Genomic DNA, 27,941 nt, shown 5'->3' with positions numbered 1-27,941 from the left:
CTGAGCTTCCTCCGTCCGTCTTTGCCTCGTTTCATTTCTGTGCGTATCTTTCTCCGCGTCGCTCTCGCTCACCTCGAGCTGCGGCGACCGCGATGTGGACGGTTTTTCAGGAGGGGCGGACGCGCGGCGACGCTCGGGAAAAGGATGGTTGCAACATGTGCTCGGTCATGTGTGCTGTGATCAATATGCTTACATCGTCCTTTCAAGCCGCTGCCTCAGAAGCCCGCCTGGCCGCTCTGATTGGCTTGGGCTCCGTGGCTGCAGCCCACACTATAAGTTGAGGCATTGGGAGGTTTCTGGTCCGTCTGAAAATGCCTGACTTCCCCCCTTTCTCGCTCTCTGCTTGGTAAATCTCCGTAGGTTGGAGTGAAAGAATATTGTTATAATGAAGTGAGTTAGCGTTGCATGTAATTAAGTGTGGCTGATCCTGCTGTGTGCGCCTCCTGGTAGGTCTGCAACGCAGTGCGCCGTGCCCTCACTGTAAAATCCTGCTCAGTTTCACAGGGAGGTTGCATTGTACGTATGAAGTGAGGGTGCATTATCCAAGCAGGCGAGGAGCACTAGCAGTCATGTATGAGCACCGTACACATCTCTCCCCCATGCAGACACACCCTGCTCTGTTCCCCGTCACATTTCATTAATAATGCATATATGCAGGACTTTAATGGCGACACTCTAACGTTACCCCCCAGTTCTCTAAAGCAGAAACCTCCACCCTTAGCGTCGGGATGTTTTCTATCCAGCTGTGATCGCTCCACAAATACACAAGCATGTGCAATGCTTCTGAAGCAGTCCCGTTCCACAACACGTAGCGGCCGCAGTTACGTACTGTAAAAGCCATGGAGTCGCTCTTCTGTCTTTTTCCCCCTCACACGTTCTCATTCTCAATCTCTTCCTCCACCCACACGAGAGCCCAACCGTGTAATCTTCTTGGTCTCACACACGTGTTGATGTCATCATTGTGAACATAATGTTTCTCAAACAAGGCATCAGGAGTGCACTTTTGCCTCGCTGTGTGAATTTTGACCCAATCATGCACATAAGTACGTCTTAATGAAATCCTCCAGCAGCAGTGCTGCTCTACCAAGGCTAAAAAAGGGAAAGGCTCAGAGAGTGATGTAAAGTAATGCAGCGTGAGTCAAAGGCATCTACTGTTGAGAGGCTCATCTAGTGATACTCTGGAGGAAAAGCATTTTCGTTTGCGGCACCTGCACCCACCGTGAGATTATTTACACATGTGCTGTGACACGGAGCCGGAAGTCGCTAGTCGTTGGCACAAAAAGAAAGATGCAGATGCGGCGTCTGCAGCTGAACTAGAGATGACCGGGGAGGTAACCGGTGACCATTCAGGGGACGGGGCTGCCCACTGCAAGTTAGGCCTGGGCTGCAGTGGTTAGATGCAAAACGCGGATCAGACTCACGGCGCAGGGATCGGGGGCGAGGGCTGGCTTAGACCCGGTACAGACGGTGACTTTCTGACCCTTCTCGCATAAAACGCTGAGAGAACGGGCGAACGCTGTGCTTTTGTGGATTTGTTAAGCAGAAGCAGGCAGGCAGCGGCGAGGTTCACATGTAGCGGCCCCTTTAAGAGCAGCTAGTGAAGCACTCAGTCCTGTTGGTGCTGCTGCTGCTGCTGATGGCAGCACTGCCAGTTCATTGGCTGTGGCTGTCAGGGCTGAAGCGCTGGAGGGATGCTGCTACGTATCCTCTCCCTCCTCCCTCCCTCCCTCCCTGCCTGCCTCGCTCGCTCTCTCTCTCTCTCTCTCTCTCTCTCTCTCTCTCTCTTGCGCTCTCGCTCTCTCTCTCTCTCTCTCTCTCTCTCTTGCGCTCTCTCTCTCTCTCTCTCTCTTGCGCTCTCGCTCTCTCTCTCTGTCTCTCTCGCTCTCGCGCTCTCTCTCTCCCCCTCGCTCTAGCTCTCCATCTCCCTCTTGCTCGCTTGCATCCCTCTGAATAATCCACATCTAGGGCAAGCTGGCTGAGAGGCAATCCAGTGCTCAGCTCCTCTCTGCAGGCTGAGAAAAGAGACAGAGAGAGAAAGACAGCGATTTCAACGCAGGAGGAAAAACGTGAGATTCTGACTAAACGGGAAGATACCAAGACTTAAGAGGAAGATTTTCATCTGCGGATATCATTTATTTATACATATTGTTTATATATCTATATATATTTGTACACACGCATATAGATATTTATATATATACATTAATCCCTGTATATATCTGTATTTGTGCTTGTCTGTTTATATCAATATTTTTATATGTATTTGTGTGTGTAAATATATATGATATATAAACAAAAGAATATATCTATATATAGATATATATGAATTTATATGCATATCACTGTGAACCAAGAGAAGGAAGAGGAAATTTCTATCATCGGGGCTGGTCTCTGATTCCGTGGTCATATACAATATTTTGAATATTTCCTTTGATCTTCTACGTCAAGAGGACAAAAGACTACGTGCCCATTTTGTATTTTTGTTTTTCTGTCGCTGCTTTTCATCCCTCTTGATCTTTTTTTCCTTCTACGTCGGGTGAGGAATAAAGCGGAGAGCGGCCGGATTTGGACGGGAGAGAAAAACGGGGGAAATCGGCAGAAATTCCTGTGATTAGAGTCGTTTCCGTCGGCATTAGCGCTTTGTGCGCCGAACGCAGCGTGCTGTGTGAGATCTGAGGAGGCAGCAGAGACAGAGTGCCACGCCGCTCCGCTCAGCGTCAGCCCAGCCAGCACAGCCAGCATGCACAAACACCACCACTGCTGCAAGTGCCCAGAATGTTATGAGGTGACCCGTATGGCTGCCCTGCGTAGGATGGACGCCCCGTCGTATGGAGGAGAGTGGCAGGCCGAGCCCTATGGATACCCACCTGGGTACGGAGGAGGCCAGACCTTGCCCCCTCCAGCCTCGGGGGGAGGTGGAAGCATGGGTGGAGGAGGGGGCACTTTGGGGAGAAGTAAGGGCAAGATAATGTCTGGTGGGGGACCAGGAGGCCCCAACCCGAAGGGCCAATCCAAGGGAGGCCCCAAAGTAAATGGCAACAACTCCAGTGGACAAGGAGGATGGTGGCCCGAGTGCACCTGTACCAACCGGGAGTGGTACGACCAGGTAATTCACCTTCCTCACCGTTCAGGCCTAGGCAGCCTGGTGGGCGGGCGGGCGAGCGTTCGGGGAGGGGGGGCCGGGATGCGATGAGTCGTAGTAAAGCGGAGCAGATTGTGTATCGGCTCTGTGGACAAGAAGTCCAATAGAGTGTTGAGTGCTGACGGAGCGCGCTCAGCAGAACAGGACCGATCCAGTTCCACTGCACACACATGGAGACGGTCCTCCTGTTTGGATTTGATGCAGATGACTAATGCTTATAGATTTAACACACCTAGTGTACGTCGTCAAAAGGCTTTCGCTGATGCAGTCACCTCAGGCCAAAACCGATGCCGTCTTTATGCAGTCTGCCTTTTATTTGGAGTGGTCTCTCAAGCTGATACTGTAAAAAAAACCCTCCCAGAGATCGACTAATTAGGATTATGTCTCATTAATAGATGTTAGCTGAAGCAGAGGACGTGGTCAGGTCTATCTATAGCACCCCCTCAGTTATCAGTCCTCCTCCTGTAACAAACCATTTTACAGGCAAAGATTCCGCAACACTATGAATTTGGCGTCTGAAGGGTTCGAGAACCTGAGCTTGTCTGTTGAGAAGGCGCCTGTCATACATGCCGCCCAGTGTGAATGAACGCGCCTCCCTGCGTGCTCTCCATTTTGTTTCTATTAGCTCAGTTTATTTAAATGTATTTATAAATTACACTTAGTAAAAGGTCAGGGCGGCTTCGGAAGCCCGCTCTTTAATTAAGCGAGGTGCATGTATGTGAGCGGGGGTGGGGGAAGGGCAGCTCGCCGAGCATGAGATTCAAGGAACGCTCCGCATCAGCGTGTGTGTCTTTGTAGTCCCGTGTTTGTGACGAGCCGAGGCGCTGCGTCGTTCTGTGGCCCCTCCATTTATGTGGTGGCGCGTCGCGAGCGGGGGAGCGGCGGCAGAAGGCGCGGGTGAGGCGAGGCGAGGCGAGGCGCTGGGCTAAAATGGAGGCTGAAGTTCCAGCAGAGCCCACGTAGGAGCCGCGGCCCGGCGGAAACCGGCGCGTCGCTCCGGTGGAGACGCCGCTCGTGTGAAATCTGTCCGCTCGTCGTCAGCTGCGTCCGGACCAATCGGGCTTATTTCACGTTTCACACGTTTGAGAGCACACGGCACATGTGATTATGTAAGCTTTTATTGCTTACATGGAGATTTTCTTCTTCTCTGGTGTTCCCACCTATTTAATTTCTGCTGCGTTTATTGCAAAATCAACTTAAGACTAAACACGTTAATATGGGAGTGTGATTTTAAATGCATTGTATGGACCTTACTGAGCCACTCTGCGTGAAGGATCATCATGTAAATGTGCACCACACACACACACACACACACACACACAGAAAACATCCAAGCTGGCGTTCATGAGCGATGGATGATGGGGCTGAGGGGCGGGGAGCGGCGAGAGCAGCAGTCAGTGGGGTGAAAACGCTAAGGCTGAAAAAGAGAGAAATAAGCCAATAAAGGCAGGCAGTGGGCCTGAAGAGGGGGAGGGGGTTATGTAAGAGGAGGCAGTTGGTGGTGCTGTCAGACAGGGAGAGCAGGAGAGGCCCTGACTCTGTGGACAAGCATCTGTCTCTGCAGCTGCGTGCGAACAGGCCTCGGTGCGGCGTGGATGCGGGTCCACGCCCACCATCGCCACCTCCACCTCCTCCACCTCCGCTTCCCTTCCAGCTCGCCTCGGCCACTGTTGCTCATCCTCGCATGGAGAATGTGCACGCCGCCCCTCCCCCTCCACCTATGCACAGCCGGAGAGCAGGCCGGCGAGGGCCCACACCCAGACCCCCGTCCTCCACGCGAGCCCGCGTGCCGCTGACGTTCTTTAAACGGCTCCTGTAGCCACCAGCACTTGCGAGGAAACCGTTACGATGGCATATTAATTCCTCTTCCATCTATTTACCAAACAATTGTGCGGCGCTTTTGTCGAGAGCTTGCGAGGTTCATGACGCCTGATTCCAGTTGGGATTATAAAGAACGTCCTTTAAAACAAGAGCTTTTGAATTTAAATCTGAGAAAAGTGAGAGACCTCAGTCTTGTGGGAGCTCCCCCCCCCCCCCCCAGGCTCCAATCTGTCTTTGTGTGTTCTCCAGCTCTGTGGCTATGATGAGCTTTAAATATTAATTGGGTTGTACTTTATTTATTAACATCAAGATTTGGTCCAAAATGTGGTGCCAAACCTGTTGTTGATCACAGGTCGTTTCAGTGTCACCGGTGTTTTAATTCTATGTCGACTTTGAACCCTTCAAACCTCCGTCCTTTCCCAGTGGCCACTGATTTATCAGTGTCACTGGTTTGGTGCATCTGTCTGATGAGATTTCATGGGGTCAGATTTGATTCCTGTCATTTCTGTAACAACTGCCCAGCCGGCATTAACAGATGGGATTTCCATGTACTCCATGTCCAAATGTCTCGAGCTGCATCCCCGACTGTGATCTTGAAAGTCTTTAGCTAAAACCTGGAATCTTCTCATCAGATCAAGGGAGATTTATCTATGAGCTCGTCTCCGAGAGGAAAAAAAAGGGCAGCTGAATGTGATCTGAATGAAAGCAGCAGTAACGCGTCCGTACGTGTGCTTTAAACGTGTGAATGCTAACGCTAACGTGGATGCATGCGCTTCCCATCACGCCTGCTGCTGCCGCTGCACTTTACTACATGCTGCCATTATGACGCGACTCACATGTTGTATTTGACTCTGGGATTTGTTCCTTTCTCTGACAGTCAGCAGCCTCCCGACCTGGGTTTTCCCCGCCACGATGAGTAAAATGGGTCAAGAGGCTTAGGTCGGTTGAATGACAGATGGTCAGTTGAATAATACAGGTGACGTCTGCCTTCAAGTCGGATCCATAAGATGTAGTGGTCACGCATGACGCTCAGCTAAAGGTGGCTTGGAGTTTAGAAGATGGATTCTATCTCCATCCTTCCTCCATCCCAGTAAATGAGACTGAGATTTTATGACATTCATGTCCTAAATATCATTATATTACCACAGGTAAGGAACGAGTGGAAGAGCTCCCCATCAGCTGTTTTCACTGTGTTATGCAACAGAAGGTTCGAATGAATGTAAAAAGGATTTAAAGGAATTGTCTCTCCGCTCCCTCCTCTGAGGACCCCGCTCCCTCTCATGCTCTCCATGTTTCTCTCACCTCACTCACGCCAACAAGCATTTTTGAAATCCAGTAGGAGGCAAAACAGGCTGACATAATATAATTACCGCAGCTCAGACCCTGCATTCAGCTTAACAATGTGAACTGTGCCACAAACGTTTCTCTTTTTTACGCGTCAGTACATATACGTCCCTTCGCTTTTCTACTGCACAGGCGTTGAATTCCTGCATTTAAGGAGCCGCTTGATGTAAAATGCGTGCGGCGCTTTGCGTCACACGCGTGTGCAAGCGCGCAGCCAACGACGGCTGATTCAGGCCAAAGGATACGGAACAGGCGGCAGCTGCAGGAGATTTACGCTGCCTCCAGCTTTCGCAGGTTGCGCTCTGCTGTTTAGGAGACAGGAGATTAGGAGGAACAGATTAGGAGATTTACTTCTAATTTTGTTAGTTGTCACTTTATCAGTTGTTGGCAGAAAATGTACTCAACGGACGGCATCATTTTTTTTGCAGATCTTTCACAAAGACTCTTACTTTGTGCATATTTAAGCAAAACTGTCAGTGAAGACATTATCATTGATATCATATTTACTATTACTTATAGACTGTGCAGAGAAGTTTTAAAAAAAATTACCACAGTGAATTAAATAAAAATGTAATATATTTTAAATGATTTTTCCTGCGAGGAAAAGATTCAACCATCAACATAGAATCTGTTTAATTTCTTTGTAATCTTAATGAGATTAGGCTTTTTTCATGTTCTAAGATCAATAATATTTCTACCCTCAACCAGTGCAGCACAGTGAAAATAGTTTCAAAATGGCTGTCACTTCTTCACTGTGTTAATGAAATGGGTAAATATTTATAGACATAATCTACTTTTGGGTTCAAAATCAAGAACAATATTTATCAACGTTTATAGATTCATTTTGCAGAAATCTAAAAATGTTTCAGGAACAAATTTGTGGAAAGCAGTTTTTCAGTTTTTCGTTCTGGTTGCAGCTCTTCATTTTACTGATGTCATACAAATTCAGGGCACCTATTTAATTTCGGTTGCCTGCTCTAAACCTCACATTTTACCTCCTGAGCCCACTCAGTCACATACTCACGCTTTACACAGGTCTCTACCCAAAGACAGTGCTTCTTAGTCACGGGGGTTTTGTACTATGAAACACGGGAAACAAGGTGCACTGTAATATTTATGTGCACTCTGGCTAAAGTTAGCCTTTTCTCCACTGTAAGAGTCACCAACGCTGACGACTGCATGCAGGGACGCTTGAACCCGTGACGCGGACCTGCTGCTCCACATCCCATACGCGCCTCCACTCGGCAGCTTTACCCTCGCGTCACCTGCACGTCTGTTTAAAAACGCTGTGATTTAATTCTGCTGCTCGGGGACGTGCGTTCATAGACATTCGCGTAACGTTACAGGAGCGACGGCCTGATGCTGCAGATCCTGGGGTCGGGAGGTGTGTGTCCTGCAGCCCCTGTGATCCATATGGTCACTGTCAGAGTCGCTGCCAGTGCTCATCCCCATATAAGCTCGCCTGGTCCCCTCCCGTGGCTCTCGCTGGCAGCCAGGGGAGGGGGGGGGGGGCTGTTTGTTTGTTTGCTCGCATGCTTTGTTTTATTTAGGGGTTTTTGCTGATCGCTGTAGCGACTGGCCTAGAAATGTGACTCCTGATTCAGCAATGGAAGCCTCAGATTTTCTGTCAGAGGGGGAAGAGGGGGGAGGACACAGAGCCTTTGATTGAGTGAGCGTTAAACTGCAGTTGTTAATGAAGAGGATCAGACATCGGCGCGTGATGGATCGTATGTACAGATATAAAAATGCTTTCTACTGCTGTGCTAGACTCTTTTTTAGCTACGGTGTGCTAGCATCCTCAGCGAGGGGCGCCTGCTCCATCACCCACATGCTGCCATGGAATATGTGTATGTCCAATCAATACCAGCGGAGCGCTGGTCCCGAAGCCTCCTGACTCCTCTTCATTTTTGTGGGGGTGTGTGGGCGCTCGCCGCAGCGCTGGTGCTTTGATTGCTTTTATCAACCATCATATCAGCTGTTATTTTGGTTGCACTTTTCAATAGGGAGCAGGAGACAACTGCTGAATAAAGCGCACACGTAGCTTACACAGGCAAATAGCTCCCAATTAATTTCAGCTACAGATTAGCGTCACACATGACCTGGAAACAGATGGCGTGAAAAAATACCCGACACTTCCTGATCAGATGTTTCACATTAAAAGCTTTTCCGTGGCTCAAAGGGCGCGATTGCTCACATTCAAGTCGGGCTTTTAAATTGAAACAACTCCAGGAAGTGTTTAATTTACATTCATAGCTGCTCGACATTTCGAATGATACAAAAAAATGGCTGAATCAACTAAATGATGGGGAGAAGCTCAGCGCAGCAAAGTGGTGAAAAACGGTACATACCGTCATATAACTACTACTTACCAGAACCATCATAGACTATTAAATCTACAGAACCCGCTGCTGTGAGGCAGTAGATGCTGGCCAGCGACTGGAGGAACTGTGTGAAGAAGGAAGACATTTTGACATGTCTCCGTGGGACAAGCACAGGTGTAAATAATGAAAACCCAGTGATGGCTGAATTCCATGCAGCTGCTTCAGTTTCGCGGCCCTGCTATTGTTCCCTCGGGCTGCTGCTTAATAGGACACTTCAATTGAGCTGAGCCATTGTTCATTTTGTTATTTACACCTGTGCCTTTCTTACTTTGACAAGTCAACATGTGTGCTGTGAAAAAGGCCTGTTTAGGCGGGTTGGAACATTTTTATTTATTTATTTATTTATACTGATATTGCTGCCAATATGATACTTTGGCTTTGGTGTTTGGATGATTGAAGTAATATTTTTTTCTACAAAGCAAAATTTTCCTTTCACACAAGAGGTAAACAGTGACAGTGTGAAATCTGACTTGATGTTTGATCGGTTCTGACTAATTACTGAGGTTGAATCTGCAGCTTTGGCTTTGATCTGCACGGTCTCACCATTTGGACCATTTGGAGCAGCCTCCGAACAGTTTATGCCACAGACGATGCCCTCTGCTCCCAACTGGCAGTGAATCCAGCACAACACGGCTACTGTATGTGATAAATGTACTCATGCACATATCTGTAAAGACCAGTTATAGACCACACCACTCAAATCACACAAATCATATTCATAAAGGTCAGAGGGCAAACTAATTACAGCTACTGATAAATAATCAAAGGTTCAGTTATTTATTTATTTATTATTTTATGAGTTTGGTGTGTGTGTGTGTGTGTGTGTGTGTGTGTGTGTGTGTGTGTGTGTGTGTGTGTGTGTGTGTGTGTGTGTGTGTGTGTGTGTGTGTGTGTGTGTGTGTGGAGGACATTTGGCAAAGCAATGCATTTCTTACCATGTGTAGCAGCTCTGAGGGCCATCTCTGTCTAATGCATTATCCAAGCAGCCCTTCAGCCATTTGGTCTGGCCTCTCGTGTGCATGCGTGTGTGTGTGTGTTGTTTTTCTGTGTTCTTCATTTCTATCATCCCCTCTCCCTGTCTTCCACTGCCCGCCTCCTCCTCCTTTTGTAATTTTCATACATAGTATGAATCAAAGACTTCATTTTCAGGTGTAGCTCACTCTGCAGAGCGGGAGCAGCAGCAGGCAACTCCAGAAACTCAGTGTGATTAGTGTTTAAGTAGGATATATACATGGAGCACCACAGTGTCATCATCCACATTAGCTGCAATAGTTGTTGAAAATAACTTTTTATGGTAAAATATATAGCATGTTGTATTGAGACACAGTGTATTGTGACAACATATGTTTGGCTCAGATGGACTTCCTGTGGTCCCCCCACTGGTCTGACATGAGAGGACAGCTACCATTGTCCAGCCATATGGCAGCTGTACAGTATGTACTCAACCACAGATGAACTTTGAACATGTCTTCCTATTTATTATCAGCCGTTGGCGATAATCGACTCCATGGTTTGTTGAGAACCAGAAGTAGACCTCTCAGTCTGACAGTCACAAAGCATGGAAGAGAGCAAGCCCTCGTCCTGTCCCTGATATGAACAATAATCCCAGCTTAATATCATACATTTGACAGTGCCGTACATCCCTGTCTTGAAATTACTTTTATGGATTCATTACTTTTTGTTGACCGTTGTCTATCAGCGTGTTCTTCTCTGCACATTCTTCCTGTCGCTGCCGTTCCTTCTTCACATTGCTGGATCTTGGGTTCAGGCTTTGCCGTCGTCTTGCCAGTGGTTTGGAATGCGGCAGCCACTAGGGAGAAGATTGGCTGAGACAGCTGTCAGTCAGGTGGATGCACAGCACGCCACTGGGCAGTAGGCTTCCAGATCCCCTATGGGGAAAAATTTGGGTTTATTTAAACATTTTAGTTGAATTATTTCTAATTCAATTTTATCTCCATCAGCATTAGATACAAATGATAGCAGCTGTTAGAGGAAACTACACACAGTGTTACACATTCAACCACGGTGGTTGTTTATCTTATACCTCATCACTAATCTTTTATATTTAAACCAAAATCTAATTTTAAGTGATGAGAGTATAAATGGAGACTGGTTATAATAAATGCTGCATTACTGTGTTAGCCCTTCTTCTCTAACATCACAAAGTTAACAGACTCAGTTTTGGGAAGCCAAATAGCCTTATGTCCATTTGCTCATGTGCCTCCCTTATGCTCTCCATGGTACCGGCTGCTACAATACATGTGTTTTTGTAATGTGATAAAAAGTAAGGAATCCAGACAATAAGATTTATTAATATTTTCAGAACAACCAATACTGCGCTTGGTGCCCTGTGATTGGCGGCGATTGGCTTGAAGTGAAATAAAAAACGCTGGGTGCTTTGTTCAGAATGTGGAGGAAAGCGGAAGCGCTGATTCCCCCCTCCCCCCAATATGAACGAGTGAGTGTCTTTTCAGTCATGTCAGTCTGGGCTGTGGTGATGCAGGGGAGGAAGGGATGCGTGGATGGAGCTCAGGAGAGGAAAACGGAGGGAGGGCACTGGCAAAAGAGGAGGTGAAGAAGAGAAGAGGTGTGGCGTAAAGTGAGGGGAAGGAGCCATTGAGGAGAAAGGCGAGCGGAGAGGAGCCGGTGCTCAGACGCAGCCCTGTGTTGCCATGGTGCAGCCTCTGTGAGTAGCTCCGCTGCTCCGCTAGCTAATTACCCACAGACTGCAGTGTCGATACGCAGGCCAGATTTCCAAGAGCGCTTTTTTTACCGATTGCCGCACACAAAAAAAAATCGGGGAGCAACTGATGGCGTCGCGTGTGGACAAATGTATCTGATCAGACAGAGGAGGTAAAAAGATCACAACCAAAAACGTGTTGAATGGTGGAGATGGAGAGCGCTGCTGCGTGTGGCAGTGACGCACTGTAGTGCTGCTGTGTCAGCCACTCCCACCTGCACGAGGACCGGCCCAGAGCCTCATTGTCTGCAGACGCTCCACGTCGTGATCAGCCTGCTTACAAAACCAGAACGCTGCCAACGCTCCCCCATAACCGCTCCTATTACGTAATCAGCAAAGTCCGAGCCCCGCATATGCTGACTAGAAGGAGCGGAGACGTCGGTGCACCTCACGGCACACGGATGAAACGTGGGGTGGGCTTCGGAACGTCGCAACCAACAAACAAGAGCCCGTTTCTTCTCTTTTCTTTCCTCCTGCTGTGATTCGTTTGCACACAAACACTGATTATGTGGCAGAACGTGAAATCTGCTGCAGATGTTCTCCGTTGTCCCACCAAACGCTTTAAAGGCAGACAAATCCTCCGTGAACCTCCTGAAACGCAACACAACTAACACAGCACTTGTGAGTTTGGTAATTAAATCCTAAGACACCTGATTTTATTCCAGCTTAACGATGCAGTGAGGAGCAACATATTACATTACAGCTAAAAAAGGTTTTATTCTACGTATGAATGCTAAATCTAGATCTTACATTGATTTCTACATAGTTTATTCTATACAATGTCAGCTCAACAGAGAGACACGTCCAGCTTTCATGTATATTGTGCCCAGCGGAACAGGCTTGTTGTGTTTTTGACAGCCAGCTGCTGACATGTCTTTCATCACATCAACCGCTGGTAAATGTGCGACGGCATGTGTTCAGATCCGCGTCTGTGTCGTCTCTCCGGTCCAATAAGATCGCGGCTCTGATCCTGGCAGAGAGGCGTCCTATAGGGAACAGCGACCCGAGGTGCGTGAGCGGAGGGCGGACCTGGGTGCGCGACAGGAGACAGATTGACTTGGCAGCGTCCAAACGCGCTGCAAACGTTTAAAGCGACGCCCGTCGATGTTTGGCGCTAAACATATCAGCATATGGACCCATGTGCTCATGTAATTAGAAGTATCACAGGGAAACTAGAAGCACGGCTTTTGTTTTTGTTGCCTCGCCCGTTGTCCTACTTACTGCAAGTCTTCATCGCTTTCAACACCTACACTGATTGTGAGCCAAAACTCAGGCAAGGCCGGTGAAAGGAGCTACGTGAACGTGTGGGAGCTGCCGAGCGGAGCTTATAGAACAGCGTGAAAGCTCCACCGTGACGGGAGGATCTCTGCCATGAGAGGCTGAGCCCGTCTGGAGGTGGGGTCTGCAGGTCAACGTGGGCACCGTCATTTTGGACACAGCTCAATAATCATGCGTTTGCTGTTGTTAGTTTGATAGCTGAAATAAATGTTTAAATAATGACAAAAGTAGGAGTTTTATTGGTTTTATTATTTTTGTTACAAAAAGTCTCCTCTGGGTTTAATTATCATTGTATATTTAGGAGAGAAGCAAAATCACAGTCCAGTGATCCCAGTGAGAAGAAAAGATATTGGAAAGATCTTATTGCAGCTCAGAAGATTGTTTACTAGTGGGTTCTGGATGGGAATGAGAAAAGATGACGACCACAAAAGTGAGTCAGAGCGGAGGTAAAGCGTTGAGCAGTATCAGGTGTGTTTTCAGACAGTTCATTTTGATGTGGCTGTTTTTTTATCTGCATTTTTTTTTATTCAGGCGAGAGGTCGTACACGCGTGTGGAGGCAGCTTGACATCAGCGCATCACTGCCTCTGTGCGCATCTGAGGTCCCAGCTCTGGTCAGGGCCTGCTCTGTTCATATTACATAACCAGTAAAACACGCGGCCTCTAATATACTGTCTCTTCGGCTCAACCCATGCACAAAAGCGAAAACATAACAATTAGAATTTGTGCGTCTATATTTGTTCCATGTGCTGCGTTCTCTCTTCCTCCCGTCATCCAGGTATTAGTCCTCTGTGCTGTCTGTGAGTAGTCTCATTAAAAATGTATGTGAACGTACACAGATCCATTCCTTGATGATTTATTAAGAGGTTAATGGCTGATTTCATAGTCACGCCTCTTAATGTCAAACTAAAGCCGTTGCCTCAGCAACACCGTCCGCATCGTTGCGGCGTCGCACAGTGTTCACGCTGAAACCCCCCAAAACCTGAGACGAATTAAAAAGGAGCCAATGTAAAGCAACAGCGACACAGCAGCTTCATAATAGCCCTGAAAGCATTAAAATGGCAGCACTCTCCTGTGTGTGTGTGTGTGTGTGTGTGCGTGTGTGTGTGTGTGTGTGTGTGTGTGTGTGTGTGTGTGTGTGTGTGTGTGTGTGTGTGTGGTTGCGCGCCGTCACCGGTGCTCAGCGCCGGATCCAAAGCACCAGAGAGGGCCGAGCTTAGCAGCCGGCTCAGCTTAGCAACAAGGGGTAGCAACTCGTCAGGAGCTGTGAGGTAACATGCTGCAGTGACCTCTGGCGCGGGGGGCGGGATTACGTGGAGCACACTGATGACACTCACACATGATGGCCTTCCTTTATCACATTTGGCAAATCCCACCATAGCTGTTGCGTTGAGCCTCCTGTTGTTTGCCGTGTGAACTAAGGCCAGTAATAATAGAGTAATGATAAAACTCATTCATGATGATAAAGCAAAACAGAAACACAGGAACAACTAAATCTAATAATAATAATAATCATTATTATTATTATTATTATTATTATTATTATTATTATCATTATTATACTGACTTTTCTGACAGAAGGTCCTCAGTTTAAGTTTCGGTGTCACTGCTACTGTGCATCAAAGCAAAACCAGAACCACGGTCCCGTTCAGACCCGATCCACCGGCAGCAGACTAGTGGAAGGTTTCTTCCTCAAGGAACGTTGCTGAATATTTGTCACACTAAGTGCTTTCGCCTCTGTGGCTGCACTTGTGAAGGTCAAAATAGCCGGCTCTGGTTTGGAGCTGCTCAGCGTGGCAGAGAGGTAAGCCAGAGCATGCTTTTATAATATTACATAAAGATGAGGAGGGAGCGACGCTGACAGCTGTGACGGACTATTAATTATGGTTTCGTGGCTGTGCGTCTGCGCTGTGTGGTTGTTGGGAGGCTTCCGGAGGGGGCCAACACAGTCACAATTCTCAATCATAGGTGTCAAATCAGAAAACTCTGAGCTTTAATGGGGCCGTTTTATGGGTGGACTAATTAATTTGCCAGCGACTGCCTGAATGCAGCCGGCGTCGTAGCGGGGGAGAAGGCACAGTTGACCTTTACCGCTTTGGAATTTTCTTTATTACACCTCATTATTCCGCCTTTGTCCCGGACAAAGAATGCGACGTTGACTTTGGTCGGCATCCGAGAGTCAAGCGTCTCCCACTGTCGTGCGCTCATCCTTCCCAGCTCCACCCGTCTGTCACGTCCCCCCCTCCAGCTCAGGGGCCACGGCGTGAATGAGATGTCGGGTGCATGGTAATTGAGTCGCTATTGATTGGACTGCAGAGTGGGCCCACAAGAGGCCGGTGGGAACCGGAGTATCTGGGCAGCGCCGCATCTCTCATCCCACATTCATGGGGGAAGTTAGCGCTCGAGGCACCGCACAACAAAGGGACATAATGTCTTTTAGATAACGGCAGCGTGTCGTAGCACACCTTGTTTTCCTGTTAGCATCGACTTCAGGTCCGGGAAGAGGCTCCTCCAGCGTGGACCAGATCGTTTGACTGACTGCCTCCATCTGAATGGAGGCTGTCGGACTCTACTGCCATGTAATCGCTGTCAGTGGCCTTGGTGTGAAAACAAACATTGTTCCGAGCCAGATGTTTACATCTGCTTGTAGTTATTGTGCTAAGCTAAGCTTGTTGATCGCACACACACACACACACACACACACACACACACACACACAGTGCAGCGAGGGCCTGAGAGGTGAGGCAGGGGAGGCGGGTTAGTCGGCCAGTGCTGTAGGAGCGCTGGTCGCCATGGGAACACATCCAATATTTAAGAGTTTGGTTGAAGCCCGTGCCCTGCGCTTGGCGAGGTTCCGTGGGAGCCTTTGTACTGTAGCTTCACGGTCCCAGGGGTCTGCAGCCGGGCCGCGGTGCTGAGCGACAGGCCGACGCACGGAAGAGCGAGATGGTGGATGGATCAGAACACAATCCGGGAGCGAGAGAAAGTGGATTCCATCCGCGGTGGTCAGTGTGGACATGTTCCAAAGCTGGGAAGGCTGTATAGAATGTGATTGTGGTCGTGTCGCTGTGGAGCCTTTGTCTTATGCTGCAGACTTGCAGTTAAAGCCCCATGTTTGCTGCAGTCATGGCCGTCACTGCTTGATTCTGCCGTGTCACGCTTCCGAGTGATGAAGCTTCATAACTCGTACGCTTGACTCGGATCCAGGTCTCGCGGCTCCAGTCTACAAGCGTGGCACCGCAGCACATCTACAGCCTTTCACTGCCTCACATATTGATTCTCCACAAGTTCCCTGACCCACATTCACCTGCAACACACTGACAGACTTCCCCCATCTCCTCCGGGCTCCACATCAGTCTGCAGCGAGGCCGGTGTGGTCTTCACCTCTATGATCCGAAAAGCCGCCTGCTGTGATCGCAAAGATCAGATCATGTGAATTAATAATTGCTGGTGCTCTGAAGGACCGTTCTCTGCTGGACTGCTTTATCCGCTGTCCCTGCAGCAGGTTAACACAGAGGTGAAGGCAGGTTACCAGCTGTCTACGGAAACACAGCTAATCCAATCTACTCCGACATACCTGACTAAACAAACTCGCTTTGAGATTACGCATGTTGAGATTATCGTCCATTGTTTCTTTTGGTTTGTCTGTCATGTGAGATCCAGGTCGAGGGATTACGCAGCGATCGCGGCGCAGGACGACTGGGTTTCTGCGGCTGAACTTGTAGTCTCAGGGCTTACGCTGATTAACACGGGTCCACTGATATGATATTAACAAACGCTGCGTGTATTACACTGTAGCAGGTGCGTTTTGTCATGCGGTAGCAGTGGACTCAACAGGGATCACAGTAACTGAACGGATTCCACTGTGCTGCCCTGAGGGTGTGTTTCATTACCAGTACACGTTCACCGGGCGGCCACCATGATCCGGGGGGGGTCTAAGACGTGGAAATGGACGCGAGCATCTGTTGCCCATATGCAGATTACAACGGCGGCCTGATTGTGCTGACTGGTAGAGGAGGTGCTGCAGCCACAGCTGTCCTCAGTCATCACCGCGAAGTGGGGCCGGTCAGAAGTACAGCTGCCGTTTACCTGGAAGCAAGCTTCATTACTCTCACTGCAGTGTTTGTGTGTTTGTGTGGGGGGGAAAGATGCATCTTGATAATGGATCGATGACTATTGTGTCCTCACACCTTTCATGGAAACCTTTGCATTAATCACTTCTCAGTAGTTGCACGTCAGATGAACAGTTGAGTTAATTTGATTCTTGTTACATGAGTTTACTTGTTTACATTGCTCGTTCTGATTATAGGAATATTAAATATACTGGATATAATGAAAGATTTTAAATAGAATACGGCTCGTGTTATTAAGCGACAGTGTTCAAGCAATATATTCTAAGGCAGCCTGACTGTTCTTTGTGATATTAAACAAAATCCAGCTGTTGAAGTTAGAATTGAATATATTGAAATAAATTGAAAATACTGAGGCTGACGGATGCAGGGGAGGTAGGAGTAAGATAGGCAGCTAGTGATTTCCTTCTCAGGAAGTGTAAAGTCCCCGTGCAGCACGGTCAGCATCCCCTCACCCACTCAGGTCAATCAGATCAATAGGAAATAGCCGATGCGCTGAAGCAGAGGACGAGCGTCAAGCTGCTCCTAAAGCGACCGGTGCAGCTTGTCCTTCACACTCTGGCAGCTCTTCTCTCAGGTCCATCTTAGACTGTGGCATCTTCGCTTCTGAGAGCAACACCAGGTGGCACAAACGAGCGCAGATGAACTGTTCATTGTTCTGAGAGCATGAAGCTCGTAAGGTTGGGTCCAACCGGGTTCGCAAGGCTGATACAGTTACTTTCCTATGGAAGAATCATTTGAATTTTAGCCAGCATTTTCCCCACAATCACAAATCTCCACCGGCTGGTCTGGTTGTTGTTTTTTTACAATTCATTGATTCTTTTAAAGGCAAAAACTGTCAAACAACTGTGAAAAGCCTTGAACACAATTATCCAATGTGTTGTCTTTTGAGGTCCTGTTTTATCCAACCAGCCATAACCAACCAAAAAACAGTCCATCTGTGATGAAATAAACCAGAAGTATGAAGCAAGTGCTCGCATAAATCAGCTCATCCTGGCGTAATTGCATTAATCAAACGCTGAGCTGATATTTCAAAACGCACCCAGGGCTGCATCTGCTGTTCCGATCCGACAGGAGCGCGTGAAGTGTCGAGCAGCACGCGATGCTACGTGGTGGCATGTCTGCGTGTGATGTGGAGGCGAGAGGAAGAGGTTAACGCTGGATAATCATGTTCCCGGCAGCTGGAACGCGAGTGGGTCTGTTTTATGAGGCGACCGCAGGACGTCAGACTGTGCCACTTAATAAGCTGCGGTCTCCGTGCCCCACTCCTCATTCTCAGTCCTCGCACCTTACCCAGCCCCCACCACCCCCCACCCCCCACCTTCACCACAGTCTCAGCCCGGAGGAGGCCGAGCAACGGTTCCCATGGCATCCGCTGGCTTTGCTCCCGAGCGATAGTGTTTGTGGCGCATTACGTTTGCACGCCGCCGTCCTCGCGCGCTGAGATAATGTGTATCTCTTCATATTCACAGGCCAACCCTCCCCCCATCATCGTCAACGCAGACTCACTAGATGCAGGGCCTTATGTAAGTATCTGTTCTCCCTCTCTCTGTACAGTACGCCTCTCGCTCGTTCACACTCCCCCCGTGTGTGTGCGCATGAGCATGTCTTTTTGTGCCTGTGTGTGGATGCAGAGGCTTCCTCCTGGTTGCAACATGCTGCTTGCCATGTGGACCCAACATCTATTATCCAATTGACCCTGTGTGTTTGTGAGGAATGAGCGTTCTGCAGTAGCGCCACTGTGTACGACATCAATATACTTTTAATTCTAACAAATCAGGAAATGATGCTGCTTAATTTTTGTGTGTGTGTGTGTGTGTGTGTGTGTGTGTGTGTGTGTGTGTGTGTGTGTACTGATGATGGATTTAGCCCACGCATTAGCATGCTGCTCTTCCTTGCGAATGATCTTGATAAAACAATGATTCAGATTATTATGTGTAACTGAGCATGGTGTTTCTTTCTTTGGCAGGTAAATGGAAGTGATGGGATGTATAAATATGAGGAGATCATTTTGGAGAGGGTGAGTTTTACCAGTTCGATGAATCATTTCCGTTTCTCTCTTATTCCGTCTGTCTGTCCTGCATGATGGATGGGTTTCTCCCCACTAGGTGGTGGTAAGCAGCTCCAGCTTTGCTAATTGAGCCCCAAAAACCATGCAAAACAAAGGGAAACCTAAATACATGTAAATAAGTGTGAGAATGCGAGTGAGGCTAGAGCCGTTACATCACTGAAGCCAAATGTCTCATGTGCGATGTCTCATGTGAGTATGAGCACAGAATAAGGCCAATGAGGCACAGCTTTTTACATAATCCTAATGCACATGTCATCAGCAGACGGCAGAGATGTAAAGTGCACTTCCCTTCAGTTGTTCAGCAGGCACCACTGCACTTGTCAGTGGTTCAGCTTGTAGTGGCAGAGCTATATGTTTCTGCCTTATTATTCCACCCACGTATAGATGCACCTCCAAAGCCATCACAGATGCATGGTATCTCTCCCTTTCACTCTAAGTGGCATCTCTGCAGCCAGAAAGCTTAAATAAACTATGCAAAGCCACGCTTTAAAAGGTCCGTGGGTGTGTGCCGTTGGGCGGCATGGCCCACTGTGCTCCTCTCGGCTCCGGAGCGGCACGCTGCGAGTCCTCAGTCTGCCTGTGTCCTAATTTTTTGCGGCTGTTTTCATTAATAATAGAAAATAATAAAGTGAAGTCGTTCTCAGCTGTCTGCTCTGCGCGGCCATGCCTGCATGAAGCGGCAACGTGCCCGCGCCCGGTGGATCCAAGCGGGTCCTCTCGTCGTGAGGTCACCTGCAGAGGCTGCGGCTCATGCAGTTGAAATTATGCCTCTCAAATGATCTTTACTGATCGAAAATGGCATTTCTAACACTGATGCATCACTGCGCGACATTTTGAATGAAGTACCTGTTTCTAATGGACTACATGGCATTTTCATAAAACACTCTTGTCCACAAAAAATTAAAATGAACAATGTCAATCCTAATTTTTGTGCAGGGGAACTCTGGCCTTGGCTTTAGCATTGCTGGAGGAATAGACAATCCCCACATTCCTGATGATCCGGGGATCTTCATCACCAAGATAATCCCAGGAGGAGCAGCTGCTATGGATGGACGGCTAGGGTAAGGTCCCCTTCTCACCATCGTACCTTCACCCTCCTCCTCCTCCTCCTCATCTCCTTACTCTGTGCTCTCTTTGCTCTAACCTCCATTCCCTCCTCTTTAACACTCACCACCACCACCACCGTGTCCCACCAGGCGATGCTGTGTGGGAAGTAGCGTTTCTAGGGCCCTCTGCCCTCAGGCTCTCAGTGTTTCCTTAGAGTTAGGATTCACTGAAACAGTAAAGCCTGAAACATGCACAGATGAGAATGCAGAATGCTTTATACTGTATGAGCTTGGGAGGATTCTGATTACATTGGAAGCTTGGGCCTCTGCTAGGGTTCATCCTCCTAATGTACTCCATTGCTTCTGCCGTTTGATTGACGAGCTGCTTTTTTCTGTGCAGGGTTAACGACTGTGTGCTGCGTGTGAATGACGTGGACGTGTCTGAAGTGGTGCACAGTCGGGCAGTGGAAGCCTTAAAGGAGGCGGGGCCCGTGGTGCGGCTGCTGGTCCGACGGAGGCAGGCCCCACCTGAGACGATTCTGGAGGTCAACCTGCTGAAAGGGCCCAAAGGTCTGAGACACATGTAGATAGACATTCTACATAATTCACATCGTCACATTGTGATGCTATTTAACAAAGTGGACATTTGGCCATGTAATAATATATATATATATATATATATATATATATATATATATATATATATATATATATATATATATATATATATATATATATATATATATATATATATATAATCATGCATGACTAGTTATTTTACATACTCTACAATAGACTACTGTTGTGAGGATCTAATTGCTAACAAGTGATTTCAATAATAACAGGAAGCAACTCTCAACATGGAGTTCATTTGAAAACAGATACATTTGCAGTAGAGGTGATTGTAGGTGCGCTTATTGATTATGCAACGGTTTGTGTTATGTAACCAGGGCTGGGATTCAGTATCGCCGGAGGGATCGGGAACCAACACATCCCAGGAGACAACAGCATCTACATTACCAAGATTATAGAAGGAGGAGCTGCCCAAAAAGATGGACGACTTCAGACCGGAGACCGCCTGCTAGCTGTAAGCGCCTCTCTGATTCAGACACACACGGAGTCGCTTTAGGTGTTGTGCACTGTTTTGCTGGAGAGTAAAAAATAGCAGTGGTTGGTGAACTGATAACAAGGCCTCCTGGGCTACATATGGATGTTTATGGACATCTGAAGAACGTTACGTTTACATTTAAAGTAACCAGAATGATTTAAAAAGTTTTCACTGACAGGATTTTCACGGAGCTGAGTCTTAAAAGACACCGTGTTGAAATTCAGAGGATCCTCCTACTGCTTTTGACCTCTCTTAAAGCTGCACAACACACCAGCCTTTCGCTCAGATGCTGAAATGCACTGAAATCTCTCAGTACCTTTAAGCTGTGATTCATTATTGTGTTGGCTGGTGTGATGGCGGCTGTGATGTGTGATGCTGTCACAGTGTCGCAACGACGAGAGGTGTTGATAGAAGGATTTTTCCTCCGTTTCTTCCTGACGCTCGCTGCCCTCAGGTGAACAACATTGTGCTTCAGGACGTGCGCCACGAGGAGGCAGTGGCTGCGCTGAAGAACACCTCTGATATGGTTTACCTCAAGGTGGCCAAGCCAGGACCTGTGCATCTCAATGACATGTACGCCCCTCCAGACTACTCCAGCAGTACGTATCTACCTCTTCTTACTCTGACTGGTTGGCGATGCTTGATCTCTCCAGCCCACAGGTAGCCTGATGAAAACCAGAACACAAATACATCACAGGGTCTGTATCAAGGCCCGTGTTAGAACAGGAACTGCTTTACCTTTATCTTTATCTGAGATGTTTTAGCAAACCTGCATTAATGTTTTGTTGGACTACTGTTCTCTGCCTAAAACTGCTATGGCCAGACACCCACGTAGTGAATGTAGTACACACACACACACACACACACACACACACACACACACACACACACACACACACACACACACACACACACACACACACACACACACACACACACACATTCACAATCCTTCCCACAGCAACAACAAGCGCAGTTCTCTGCCTCCCACTGAGTGTGGATGGTTTCTCACATCCCACCTGCTCATGAGAGCCCACGATCTTGAGCTGCAGCAACTCAGATTTCCACAGAACGGTGGTTTAGTATTAAAGGCGGCTACCGAGGGATCCTTGCATTCTGTAAAGCCTGTACAGCTCCCTTGTACAGTATGTTGCGGTCATCGGGGGTTAAGCGGGCCCTTAATACAGACTCACCCCCTGTGCCGGTGCCACTCATGGTCAGACCATCTGGATGTGAAGCACTATTAAGTCAGTAGGCCCTTCTGCTAGCATAGCAATGCTAACAGCCCTGGTGCTGTACCTGTGTTGTAATCATTCTTTCCTTCCCCCTACTGGTCTGGCCCTCCCTCCAGCCTTCCCCACCATGGTGGACAACCACGTCAGCCACAACTACATGGGGGCGATGGAGCCCAAGCCCGTGTACCCGCCGCCCCAGGTCACCCCGTCCAGGTACTCGCCAGTTCCCCGACACATGCTTGGGGAGGAAGACTTCACGAGGTAGGTTAAAGGCCGGTCCCTCCATGAATGACACACATCACACTGAGTGAAGATTTGAATGCTCACATCACAGACAGAACTCTGGATATCAGCTGAAGCCTACTGCATTTGTATGTAGTAGTAATTTAGGAAGCGCTGCGTTGGATTAAATTTCTGGATTAAGTTTCTGATCCACTCTTTTATTATTTTCATTTTGTCGTCTCTTGTGGTGTCGCGTTCTCTTGAGGACACCGTATACGCACGGTTTAAGGTTTTTTTCGTCAAGCGCTGGACAGTGCTTCACTCACAGTCCGGTGCCCAGTGTATAATAGCTGGACAGTGTGTGGTGTTGTGTTGGCTGTGCACTGAGCGAGGCCTCTTGTCACGTCTTGTATTTGTTATGACTGAGGATTAACATTTGACCTCCCATCCAAGTACTCGATCAGATCTAGCATACATGGGGCTTGATTGGAGTGTCCCACAAGGCCTTGAGTCATCATAGCGTCCAACTCTAGGGAAGAGGCCGTACCCCTGTGTGTGTGTGTGTGTGTGTGTGTGTGTGTGTGTGTGTGTGTGTGTGTGTGTGTGTGTGTGTGTGTGTGTGTGTGTGTGTGTGTGTGTGTGTGTGTGTGTGTGTGTGTGTGTGTGTGTGTAATATGCAGGCGGGCGTCTATGCATGTCTGCGCGACTGGATGTGTGAATGCGTTACCGGATGAGTCTTAGTTGTGTGACTATAATGTCCTTGTACAAGCTGTCTACATGACTTCTATGTACATTTGTGGCATCCATGTTGGTATGTGTGCTTTATTTGTGTCCTACACTTGTCCCATTCACTGTGATTCCTGTACCCCACAGCAGGGCTGAGCCTATTTACAGTGTCATCCACAAATCTGGGGACAGCAAGGTGCCCCAGGCCCTCTACAGAGGCTTCTGTCCTTCCCCTGCTCCCTTGTGCCAAGGTCCACTCCCCTTCTCTAGCAGGTACTAACCTAGTCCGTCACGCTTGCTCAGCTAACCCTCCTCTCATCTGGATTTGACACTAGGCAGGAGTAGAGTCAGATCGGGCCATCGTCTTGCCAGTAGGTTGCTTTGCCATATGTGTGTGCAAATTGCTGAAAGAAGAAGAGAAAGAGAGCGGCAACGAGGAGATGAGAAAAAGAGGGAGCTGGGGAGTAGACATCTGTGTCGGCAGGGCGTCCTCTATTTGATGGTACTTTAAGTGACATGGCATCGAGCTCAGTTCATATGCGCTCAGTGTTTAATCTTCATGACACCACACATAATGTGTTCACGTCTGAGATCTTCAAACTATTGCAAACTATTGAGCTGTACCGGCTCGTCGCAAACACAGCTCCGCGGGAGTGCAGGCAAAAGGGCTTCACGCTCCCACAAGCTGCTCAGTTCCATCTCTCAGGAGGCAGCGATAACACTAAGCCTCTATCTCAGGCCAAGCTGCTTGCACTGGTGGTTACTGCTGAAGACAATAATATACATGATATTTATGACAGTGCTTGTGTTTTAATGTTTGGCATCACTGAATGTGCAAAGGGCTCCTGTTGATTTCACTTCATTACATTATGCTGACAACAGTTCTGTCCACTGTGCATCCCCTCATAGATGAACGTCTCCATGTGTCTGTCTGTGAACCGCTGCCTTTACGTAATGTGTTTGTGTTAAGTGTCGTCTGTATTATGTAACATATAGTATACGCCATGCACTGATCCTGTCATGTGTTCTCCTGTTTGAATGTGGAGTAGGACAGGGCTTTAATTAAAGGCAGGTAGAGGCGAGAGAAGGGACTCATCCTCGCACTGGAAAGTTTCACCCTCTGCCCCTTTGTGCAATACGTAAACATAAACCTTCCGTCTTGCTGTTGCCATAAATGTAATGGTGAGTACACGTGTAATCCAGCCAGCGGACCAGTACCGGCAGAAATCCTGCAGCTGTCATGACTCATCTGTGCTGTGGAAAAAGCAGGCCATGCCCTCAGGTCTGACCCCTCTCACCGCCCATTCTGCCACCACCGATCGCCCACACGTGCTGTAAAGCATACGCTGAGGGCCTGACTCGTAATGTGTCGACACATACGAGCGCACGTCTAATACCTGCACTGTAGGCGCAGCTGTACAATCCGACAGCGTCTCAGAAGACATCATGGCTGACAACAGAGCCGATCCCGATCACAGCGCACGAGCATCCAGCGCCGTCAGGCTGACAGGCAGACAGGAGACGCCTCCCTCCAGCCCAAGCGGCTTTTCTATTGGCTCCCACCAGGAGAGAATGCTTGAGATTGATGCTATAGTGAGCACAGGCCTCCATGGAAGGGGAGCAGGCTGTTTGTGAGGCATGAATTAGACCTGGGCTAGGCCTCTCCCCTTCGGCACATCCTCTAAATAACATCCCTCTTTTCCTCATCTAATATTCTTGCTAATATTTTATAATAAACATAAAGTGGTGACAGTGCAAACAATGACTAAAGCTCCACTCTTACAGTTTGAACAATGCTTTTACTCGCGCTGCTCTGTTCAGCCACACCTTGTAAAAGAGGTAAAAGCCTGTGTTCTGTGCAAGTGAGCTAATCAGTAACTTCACTGAGTGTCACACGCACAAATCAAAACCTAGTCGTCGATTGACCTTTGTTATTTATTAAGGTGACTTTAAAATGAAAGCAGGTTCAATACAGATTCACCTTAGGACGTGTTAGCTGTTAATCATTCCTCAATTTAGTTATAATTTTAGTTGCAGTCAGTGAATGAATTGTCCTAAGCTGTGAGTATATTCTTTTATATGTCAGTCCACTGTGACTAAAAAGCAGCCACACACACAATCTATGGCTACATTTAAGCAAAGGCCAGCAAAGAAGGATGAAGTGGTATTTTAATTTTATCTGCATATGCTCCTGTAGATAAGCTTACGTGATCCATTTTGGCGAAAGGCAGAGATAAAGTGCAGTGAAAGGTAGCGTCTGTCTGTGGAAAATGGCGTCCATCTGCAGTGTCCACCATTAATCAGCCAAGCAGAGTCAATTAGTGGGCTGAGTTCAGCCTGACCCACTGAACGCAGCCCAGTTATCCATTCACAGCCTTAGTACTGAGCTCCGGCCAAGCACTGAAGCAGACAGGGGAAAACCAAGTAGTGGGACGGGGGCTTGGTCCCGAATTGGAGAGAAAAAAGTCACGGGAGAAATGCCTGAGCAGCGGGAAAGGGTTTATGCCGCTCTATAATTGTTTACATTCCTGGCATGGATAAAAGGCAAAGAGAGGAGGGAGGGGACACGGGTCTTATGATAGGGAGGCAGAATTCAATCCCTGCATTTAAAAGACTTGGAATTCACTCCCATTTTCCATGAAACTAGTCTGGCGATCCACATCCTATGAATGAACAGTGCATGCAGGAACATGCAAAAAATGTAAGGTAATAAGTATTTCCAAGTATTTCACACTCTGCATGTTGCTTTCCTCTGAACAGTCCTGCCTGCTGTCCTGTGTGCAGCCAGGTCCTAGACTTTAAGGGCGTCAAATCAAAGGCCTCAGTTTCAGTTTGTGAGATCCTCAGTATGTTTACACACTGACAAATTAGCAAGGAGCTTCTGGAAGTCTGTCTGCCTTGTCTCCAGAGGGCCTGGCTGACAGATAGGAATGCTAGTGTGTTGTACTTAAATGGGGGCTGGACCCAAAGCAGCATCAGAGCAGAGATGAGGGTGAGGAACAGCATGAAAGGGGATCAAATTGGATGTTTTCTTCCCTCCGAGTCCTGATGATCTACATTTTAATCCCTGCTAGTTATTCTACATGCATGTAGAAAGCTGAATTTGGAGCCTTTGCATTGAAACAAGAGGGGTTTCTGTGGGAGCGTGAGGGTTAAGTGCTCAGTCTCGCCTTGCCGGTGATGATAGGGAGAGAACGTTTGTGACAGCCCAAAGAGGAGCTGCTTCCCATCACAGTACACAGGCAAAAAATAGGGATCATCAGGCTGTGAACACAGGCGCTCCCTAAAACTGTAGACCCCTTTCTCAGTGGAATGCCAGATAGGAAGAGGGGCTGAGGAGCGCGGCAGGGGTGAGCCATGCGCCATAGCCACCATGTTCACGGTCAACATCTCATCTTCCATGTCGCTGGTGAGGAGGCTGCCTGAGCGCACAGTTAGGAAATGCTCTTTCAGAAGCAAGCACCGGATCCGGATCCCAAGGTAACCATGGCAATCAGCGTGCCTCATTAAGCAGGGATGTAAAAGCCTGAGAAGTGAGAATATTTAAAGCTTCACCAATCGTTTGGCTTTGGGTATTTTTTATTTTTAGTGCTAATAATTCTGGATGTTTGAGAAAGAAGGCAGGAACATAATGGAACATGTTTTAGTTAATACAGTTGGAATTAATTGAGCCCTGATTTTGGCTTTTTTAAATACTACTACTAAAAAATCCTGCAGACCTAATTCTCCACGATGATAATGGTCCTGAGTTGGGTTCATTTTCGATTAAATCCAGTTTAAAAATCTGTGTTCTTCTTGTAGACACTGTTTTGCTCTAGAGATAGAGCATAGATCTTGGTCTTCTCCCCCATTAGCTCTTTCTCTCTGTGATGTGTATGATTCTGAAGTCTGGAATGCCGTCTCCGCTGCCGTCGGTGGGAGAACGCTCTAACGGCAACTTAGAGAGCAGCCATTAGGGTCTGAGTGGGGATTGTTCCTTTAAACCGCAGGCTGCAGCAGAGAGACGGCCGCTAATGGAAAACATGCCGGGTTTCCTCCTAAGAAAGGAAACTCTGCTTGTGCGTGCGTGTGTTTGCGAACGCGTGTGTGCCCCCATGTGCGTGCGTTCACATCAATCTGTACGTTTGTATGTGAAGCGTTTGAATGTGGGCATGCTTGTGTTTGCAGTCCGGTGACGCGCGTTCTCTGGGGGTTTTTCGCTGGACCAAAGCAGTGGTTTGGCCTCTCTAGCGTCTTTTTAAACGGAGGACATCTCGGTGGGCTGCTTGAAGATGAGTCACAGTAGCTAAAGCTCAGAGAGAGCTTTGAGGCAGGGGGTGTCTCATTGTGTCTGTGCATATACTGTAGATATGAGTGCGTACATATCCATGAGTTAGCCGTGTATAAGAAGAACGCCTGGCTAATAGATAACAGGTATTTGGAACAAGTTGCACTGAGGCCTGTGGTAATGAGTGAATAGTAGTCAGTGTAATTCCAATTAGTTTTTTGGCAACATCACTGCTTCCTGATTGCTGTGTGGTTCCTCATTGTTGCTGCTGGTGAATGCTGTCCTGTAGCTTAATCATAAAAGTTTTATTTTAAGCACTTGTAGGAATCTGCGGGCTCAGTGTATGCGGCTGCCAATACTGAATGTTCGGAAACAGATTTTGATAAGATCACAAATGCAAGCCATTAAATGGATGGCAATGATGTCTGTTGT

The 27,941-nt window shown here is 47.9% G+C and overlaps 1 protein-coding gene across 5 annotated transcripts in view; it reads left to right on the top strand.

The window, feature by feature from the left end:
• The first annotated feature begins 1,951 nt into the window (after positions 1–1,951).
• The window catches only part of dlg3 (discs, large homolog 3 (Drosophila)), a 41,684-nt gene continuing 15,694 nt past the window's right edge, over positions 1,952–27,941 (top strand). For 2 of the 5 annotated variants that reach the window (XM_055512379.1, XM_055512378.1), the window contains exons 1-9: positions 1,952–3,106; positions 18,307–18,360; positions 18,804–18,854; positions 19,842–19,966; positions 20,352–20,521; positions 20,902–21,038; positions 21,514–21,660; positions 22,395–22,555; positions 23,390–23,515. In XM_055512379.1, coding sequence (XP_055368354.1) covers positions 2,741–3,106; positions 18,307–18,360; positions 18,804–18,854; positions 19,842–19,966; positions 20,352–20,521; positions 20,902–21,038; positions 21,514–21,660; positions 22,395–22,555; positions 23,390–23,515 — 1,337 coding nt within the window. In that variant the 5' untranslated portion in view covers positions 1,952–2,740. The remainder of the gene's footprint in view (positions 3,107–18,306; positions 18,361–18,803; positions 18,855–19,841; positions 19,967–20,351; positions 20,522–20,901; positions 21,039–21,513; positions 21,661–22,394; positions 22,556–23,389; positions 23,516–27,941) is intronic. The other 3 variants (XM_029164457.3, XM_029164459.3, XM_055512380.1) reach the window with 2 other exon arrangements.

Source organism: Betta splendens, chromosome 10 (genome assembly GCF_900634795.4).
Source record: "Betta splendens chromosome 10, fBetSpl5.4, whole genome shotgun sequence".
Taxonomy (NCBI): Eukaryota; Metazoa; Chordata; class Actinopteri; order Anabantiformes; family Osphronemidae; genus Betta; species Betta splendens.
This window is presented reverse-complemented; position numbering and strand designations above follow the sequence as displayed.